Consider the following 8,253-nt stretch of genomic DNA (forward strand, 5'->3'; position numbering starts at 1 on the left):
ATTGGAGGACACAGAAACTATGGGTGTACACTGCTGCCAAGAGGCTGGCACTAAGAATTACAACTAGGAGAAAAAAAGTTGTCTCCTTCCCAGAAGGTTGCACCTGACCACTGGCAGACAAGCTATTCAGTTAGGGACCAGGCAGTAAAAGCGCAATCAGCACAAAACTGCTTAGTACGTTCTTCCTGCTTCCCACATTTTTCCCCAGCTCAATGTTTTTTTTCAACCAAGGAAAAAAAGTATTTTAACAGGAACGGTGAGTGCCACCTTGTTTTTTGATTTTTTTTCATAAAGAAGTAAAAAAAAAAAAAAAAGGTCTTGCGGAGAACTAGAGAACGCCTTGTTCTAACAAGAGGAGATCATTTTTCTGACCCAGGCGTTCTTGATTTAGGGAAACCAAACGTCCCAGAACAAGAGTCATCAGCCCACCCGAAGAGGGATCCAGGGTGGGGGGCATCCGGTCATGTGGAGGAGAACCTGTTGTTTCTAGTACATGAAGACTTGGATGGCTAAATGTGTGGAAGCCAAAAAGGAGTAGTCTTGAAAGATGGTCTCTTCTTTTCTTGAGGGACAGCAAGTCTATCTTGGCAAATAGACGTGAACCGATGAAAGGACTGATGAAGCCTTGGAATGGACAAAGAATGAGGGGGTCTCTTCTGCAGAAAAAGGGCGCTCTTTCCACCTGTGGTGTCCAAAAATTATCTTGTCCAGTTTAGCCCTGAAGAAATTAGATCAGCAGATTTAAAGCCAAAAGATATGGCGGATAGCCACCATATTGCTTGAAGAGCGTGATGAGCAGCCAGCTGCTTCAAAAGAGGCAGAACAGAGATACTTGAGAGTGGGCGATCTGGTCTGCAAAGTTTGCCAGATCCAATGAAGGGGACACGGAGACGTTGCCTTGGTGCAGGCGCTTTGTCTAGGCAGGAACTGTCTTGGCAAACTAGGTCGCAAACAAGGATGAACACAGAAACAAACCAGCAGTTTCAGAGATGGACTTCGATAAGGATTCCATATGCTGCTTTGTGGGGTCCTTTAGAGATGCTGTGTAGGAGATTGGTAGGATCGTGGGGAAACAAAATCTCTCTGCATACATTTACATGTGTGAAAAAGTTTTGCAGGTTGAGCCCACCTTTGTCCAGTATTTCAGTGAATTCGGAGTGGTTAGTAAAAAGTTGGCAGAATGGCTAATTGTCTTGAAGGATAAAGAGTCTGCAGGGGGTGATAGGTCTGCTTCTTTCACATTGCAGGTTTGGTTTACAGTGCAAACACGACTGTAGACCATGTCTCTACGGTTAGAAGCCTGAGTGTAAAACAGGTCTAAATCTGACTCAGAAGGGTGCTCAGACACCTGAGATGACCGAGACTCTGGGGAGGGAGAACATGATGATGATTGTACAGTAATCCTGGAGGAAGAATGAGACTGGGATGAAGAACTCACACTAGGAGGCTTGTACTGCTCAAGTGCTCTGCCTTGCTGGTGTAGAGCAGTTTGGCGGGTGTGACTCACCTTGGTCAACTCTCTAAACAGACAGAGGTTAATGGCCCAGGCTGGGCATACTCTTGTTGTAGGCTGTAAGGGATTCCTGGACTGGTGACAGAGGTGGTGGGGTGCAGGAAGCGCTAGTCACCATGGGTTAGACCGTTGAGAATATTTGCATACACGCCAAGTACACAACCAGTGAGAGCTGTGAGAAATAGCATGTACAACTTTCTATGGGGCTAGACATGATTAAAAAGAAAACAAAAAGGTAAGAATAGGGACAGGACAAGAAAGGGATAATGGGTGCCAGGAGAAGATGAGTTTTGCTGGGGCCGTTGTATGGGATCTCAGAGAACTGTGCTGATTATCAAGAGATATGTTGGATGTAGTCCCAGTGACAGGAGTAGAGAAAACACCCCAGGAGAACCCACAGGAGCTGCGGTGAGGTATCTGCACCATGAAAGAATGCAGAAAGTGGTGCTCCCTGGGAAATAGGAAGGAGCAGACATACTGCCGAGCAGGAGAAAAAGGCTTGATGCACATGTGCAGGAGAAGAGGGGGCAAGGACTGTCCACTGCAGTAGAAAAACGCCGACTGCGTTGGAAGAAGAAACATGTCCTGCCATCTCGCACAAGAGAGGATACAGACTGACCCCTGTCAGACTGTGCTCTCTGTCATCCAGTCAGGAAATCAGAGTGGCCCAACCCACTCTTTAGCCCTTCTGTTGACACAAGAGAATAAGTTTAATCAAATCAAAATGAAAGAAAAGAAATTAAAAATAAAATACATAATATTGGCAGAAACTGGTCTGGAGCTCCAGACCTGTGCTTACCTTCTAGTGACACCAAGCTAAATTGAATAGCTTGGTTGTCCAATGGTGGGTGTAGCCTGCTGGGGATGGGCTGACTATTTTTCTTAAAATTAGGCTGCCTTCACATTAGCGTCGGTACGGGCCCGTCGCAGTGCGTCGGGCCGACGCATGCTGTGAAAGAAAAGCACAATGGGGGCAGCGGAAGCAGTCTTACGACACTTCCGCTGCCCCATTGTAAGGTCCGGGGAGGAGGGGGCGGAGTTTCGGCCGCGCATGCGCGGTCGAAAATGGCGGACTAGACGCACAAAAAAAGTTACATGTAACGTTTTTTGTGGCGGCGGTGTGCCAAAACAGGACGCAACCATCGCACGACGGCGATACGTCGCAATGCGTCGGTAATGTAAGTCTATGGGGAAAAAACGCATCCTGCAGACAACTTTGCAGGATGCGTTTTTTTCTCCTAAACGACGCATTGCGACGTCGGCGGAAAAACGCTATTGTGAAAGTAGCCTTAAAGAGACCCTGTCATAGAACAAACCCAATTCACACACAGCGAAAAAAATTGTTGACATGCTGCAGATCAAATCCAAGCCCGATCTGTTGTGGTAATGTCATTGCTATTAATGAAATGCACATGAATGAATTCCGTTTCTATATGTCACACCAAAATCAGCAATGGATTTTTAGGACTGTTTCAAAGAGCAATACGTATTTAAAGGATACATGATTTATGTAATTTCATTCAATACCACAGAACTAAAAAAAAAAAAAGTTTTACTGAACTGCTGCTGGAGATTTTTTACCCTGTCCAAAAGGGAGTTAGCTGGTGAAGACACTATGCTTGCGGCTACAGTTTACAATGGAAGCCATCATGCTGTCCCCAAATCTACGTATTAGCGATACCACGGGTGTGTAACAGCTCCTATTAGCTCATAACTGGGTTTGTGTTGGGTGCCATTGTGGCTTCTGTCATTTTTACATAAAGAATCCAGCGTACCATTCGTCAAATCTGACTGTGAAGGCAGTGCGCTCAGAGCCATGCTCATCAATATTCTAGCTTACATTGGTAAGAATACAAACCTGGCAGCAGAGAAGTTTCTACTTTATTGCTATTGTCAAATCTTTGTGTCTGATAGATACTGGCAATGTGAAAGAGAAATCAACACCATGTTGGACATATGGTGGGATTGTGATGGCAAATACTTTTTGGGATTTGGTTTTAGGCCATTAATAGGGAAAGAATACACTACTACTCACCTCAAATTGATTTATCATCAATTCTTCCTGGCCCTACAGGGACACAAAACAAGAATCTCCTAAGATGCTGTCCATCTGCAGCACGACTGGTCAATCCAAGACATCGGAAAACTCTCCTGATTTACAAAAACGTTCCGCATAAACCCCAAGTGCTTATTTAACTATAGCGCTCCCTTCCACCCCACACACACTTTATATCGTTAATTTTTTAAAACTTTTTTCAAGTTTTATTCCTAAATCGTACTACTTGCCTTTCCCTGTGTCTCACGCACTTACACATGCATACTTATAAATATACACTTACTTTTCCCCTAGAAACTCTTAAAACACATTAGGGGGATGTTATGTGGTAACATACAGATGGATGGACAGATGGATATACGGTATATTATATATATATATATATATATATACATATACACACACACACACACACACACACACACACACATATATACACACATATACACACACACCGTATATACTCGAGTATAAGCCAACCCGAGTATAAGCCGACCCCCTAATTTTGTCACAAAAAACTGGGAAAACTTATTGACTCTAGTATAAGCCTAGGGTGGGAAATGCAACAGCTACCGGTAAATGTCAAAAATAAAAATAGATACCAATAAAAGTAAAATTAATTGAGATATCAGTAGGATAAGTGTTTTTGAATATCCATATTGAATCAGGAGCCCTATATAATGCTCCATACAGTTCATGATGGGCCCCATAAGATGCTCCATATTCAAATATACCCCATATAATGCTGCACAAAGGTTAATAAAGACCCCATAAGATGCTCCATATTCAAATATACCCCATATAATGCTGCACAAAGGTTAATAAAGACCCCATATGATGCTCCATATTCAAATATACCCCATATAATGCTGCACAAAGGTTAATAAAGACCCCATAAGATGGTCCATATTCAAATATACCCCATATAATGCTGCACAAAGGTTAATAAAGACCCCATAAGATGCTCCATAGAAACATTTGCCCCATATAATGCTGCACAAAGGTTAATAAAGACCCCATAAGATGCTCCATAGAAACATTTGCCCCATACAATGCTGCATAAAGGTTGATGGCCCCATAAGATGCTCCACACATTATGGCCCCATAAGATGCTCCACACATTATGGCCCCATGAGATGCTCCACACATTTGCCCCATTTGCTGTTGCTGCGATTAAAATAAAAAAAAAATCACATACTCACCTCTCTTCGCTCAGGCCCCCGGCACTTGCGATAGTCACCTTCCTCGTTCCATCGCTGCGCGCTGCTCTGTCTACCATCCTCTGCACTGACTGTTCAGGCAGAGGGCGGCGCGCACACTAATCGCGTCATCGCGACCTCTGACCTGAACAGTCACAACCATAGGACGGAAGACAGAGCGGCCTGCAGCGGTGGAACGAGGAAGGTGACTATCGCGCAATGCTCACCTCCCCTGATATACTCACCTGCTCCCGGCGCGGTCCCTGGCAGCGTCTCACTGTCAGATGGTCTCCAGGGGCATCTTCCTGTGTTCAGCGGTCACGTACCGCTCATTACAGTAATGAATATGCGTGCATATTCATTACTGTAATGAGCAGTACCACGTGACCACTGAACACAGGAAGAGCTGCCTGGAGACCATGGGACATGCAGGGACCGCGCCAGGAGCAGGTGAGTATGTGACAACCGCCGCTCCCCCTCCCCTGCCGACCCTGACTCGAGTATAAGCCGAGAGGGTCACTTTCAGCCGCAAAAAGTGGGCTGAAAATCTCGGCTTATACTCGAGTATATACGGTATAATATGTATAATATATATATATACAGTCATGGCCAAAAGTATTCACACCCCTGCAATTCTGTCAGATAATACTCAATTTCTTCCTGAAAATGATTGCAATCACATATTCTTTGGTATTATTATCTTCATTTAATTTGTCTTAAATGAAAAACCACAAAAGAGAATGAAGCAAAACATTGATCATTTCACACAACTCCAAAAATGGTCCAGACAAAAGTATTGGCACCCTCAGCCTAATACTTGGTTGCACAACCTTTAGCCAAAATAACTGCGACCAGCCGCTTCCGGTAACCATCAATGAGTTTCTTACAATGCTCTGCTGGAATTTTAGACCATTCTTCTTTGGCAAACTGCTCCAGGTCCCTGATATTTGAAGGGTGCCTTCTCCAAACTGCCATTTTTAGATCTCTCCACAGGTGTTCTATGGGATTCAGGTCTGGACTCATTGCTGGCCACCTTAGAAGTCTCCAGTGCTTTCTCTCAAACCATTTTCTAGTGCTTTTTGAAGTGTGTTTTGGGTCATTGTCCTGCTGGAAGACCCATGACCTCTGAGGGAGACCCAGCTTTCTCACACTGGGCCCTACATTATGCTGCAAAATTTGTTGGTAGTCTTCAGACGTCATAATGCCATGCACACGGTCATGCAGTCCAGTGCTAGAGGCAGCAAAGCAACCCCAAAACATCAGGGAACTTCTGCCATGTTTGACTGTAGGGACCGTGTTCTTTTCTTTGAATGCCTCTTTTTTTCTCCTGTAAACTCTATGTTGATGCCTTTGCCCAAAAAGCTCTACTTTTGTCTCATCTGACCAGAGAACATTCTTCCAAAATGTTTTAGGCTTTTTCAGGTAAGTTTTGGCAAACTCCAGTCTGGCTTTTTTATGTCTCGGGGTAAGAAGTGGGTCTTCCTGGGTCTCCTACCATACAGTCCATTTTCTTTCAGACGCCGACGGATAGTAAGGGTTGACACTGTTTTACCCTCTACCCTCAGACTGCAGGGCAGCTTGAACTTGTTTGGATGTTAGTCGAGGTTCTTTATCCAACATCCGCACAATCTTGTGTTGAAATCTCTTTTCCATCCACATCTAGGGAGGTTAGCCACAGTGCCATGGGCTTTAAACTTCTCGATGACACTGCGCACGGTAGACACAGGAACATTCAGGTCTTTGGAGATGGACTTGTAGCCTTGAGATTGCTCATGCTTCCTCACAATTTGGTTTCTCAAGTCCTCAGACAGTTCTTTGGTCTTCTTTCTTTTCTCCATGCTCAATGTGGTACACACAAGGACACAGGACAGAGGTTGAGTCAAATTTAATCCATGTCAACTGGCTGCAAGTGTGATTTAGTGATTGCCAACACCTGTTAGGTGCCACAGGTAAGTTACAGGTCGGTCATTCCATGTCAAGTGAACCAATGATTTTTACCACTATATTTTTAATTCTTTTGAGATTTTGTTATTTGGTAATAGTGTGTCAGAGAATGCAAAATGTGAAGAAAAAAAAAAATTCTAGATTTTTTTTTTATTTTTTATTGATTTTCAAAGTTCGGAAAAAGTGCGAATTTCGGTGTTGCCTGCCTTTACATTTCTCCCCATAACTCAGGCTAGAAAAGAGATAGAGAAACAATATAAACACCATTCTACTCAGAACTGTGCAGGCTTTCACCAGATATGTCACAAGAGTATCTTTGATAATATTTTACCTATGCGAATGCAAGCGCAAAACTTTAAAACGCATTTCCGAAAAAAACGTTTAATTTAAAAATTTCAAAAACTGCACATGTGCCTGCTATGCTCCTATTCACATCTGTACCAAAATACAAGATGGGATCATGATGGGATCATATTTTAAAAAATAAAACTATTACAGTGTCAGTTCAAAAATCTTGATTTCAGGTCTGCTCAGCTTGTGGTCTAACAGTGTGAGGTCTATATTTACCAAATAATCCATGATTGCTAGATATTACTGTATTATTTATTATGTTACAGAGTATTAGAAGCAGGAGAGGACAGAGGAGAAGCTTTGTTAGGGCTGAGGATGACCAGGGGTAGACAGTGACTGCAGAGCAGATGACAGGCCGGCAGCTCCTGCCTCCAGAGGCCATATTCACACCAAATCTTATCACCTAGGCAACTCCTCAAATGGAGGGAGAAAAATACTCTTACCATCCAGTTCATGTATTGTACAAACCAGGACTACGAAGAGGAGGAGAGATTGTTATAACATCGGTTACAAAAAGCAGAACCCATCACAGGGACTCAGCAATACCGGCCTGTCATCCCATGGAGTGGAAATAAAGACAGTGACGTCCATGAAGTGGTAGAAGGCGGCACAAGATCGGCAATGGATGACACAACTGGCTATGTGACCTGTGAATATGATCAGCGCTGGTGGCGGCTACTGGACTCTCCAAAGATTGTGAAAATGAAGACGTAGAAGTGACTTTTCTGCACCTTCTGGTCCAGCGCCGTCCTTTATGTATCCAAGAAAATCAGACATTGTAAAAGTGAACAAAAATCAGATATACCGTATTTTCCGGCGTATAAGACGACTTTTTAACCCCTGAAAATCTTCTTAAAAGTCGGGGGTCGTCTTATACGCCGGGTATCGTCTTGTACGCCGGGTGTATATGGTGGGTGGAGGGGGGAGTGGTCCTGATGACGACGAGGGGGCGTGTCACAGGAAAGTGCGTGGAGTATCCCCCATTACCTCATTGTAGCGCTGCAGCGTGGGGTCTCTGTGCTGGGAGCGGCGGCTGCTGCCCCTCTTTGTGCCGCGTGGGTGCTGTGCTGTGGGGCGGCGGCTCCTCTTTTGCAGTGTGGGGCCTCTGTGCTGTGGGGCGGCGGCGTATCTTCATGCAGTCAGTCGGGGCTCCTCCGGCATCTCCTTAAAGCCCGGAGGCCCCGCTGGCA

The 8,253-nt window shown here is 44.4% G+C and overlaps 1 protein-coding gene across 2 annotated transcripts in view; it reads right to left on the reverse strand.

Annotated features, from left to right (window-relative positions):
* Positions 1 to 8,253, reverse strand: part of SARNP (SAP domain containing ribonucleoprotein) — a 164,134-nt gene that overhangs the window by 72,075 nt on the left and 83,806 nt on the right. The window contains exon 10 of one of the 2 annotated variants that reach the window (XM_077297586.1): positions 3,549 to 3,581. The exons of the other annotated variant lie outside the window; for it this stretch is intronic. Within the exon in view, the coding sequence (XP_077153701.1) occupies positions 3,549 to 3,581 (33 nt within the window). The remainder of the gene's footprint in view (positions 1 to 3,548; positions 3,582 to 8,253) is intronic. 2 annotated transcript variants of the gene reach the window in all.

Source organism: Ranitomeya variabilis, chromosome 3, assembly GCF_051348905.1.
Source record: "Ranitomeya variabilis isolate aRanVar5 chromosome 3, aRanVar5.hap1, whole genome shotgun sequence".
NCBI lineage: Eukaryota > Metazoa > Chordata > Amphibia > Anura > Dendrobatidae > Ranitomeya > Ranitomeya variabilis.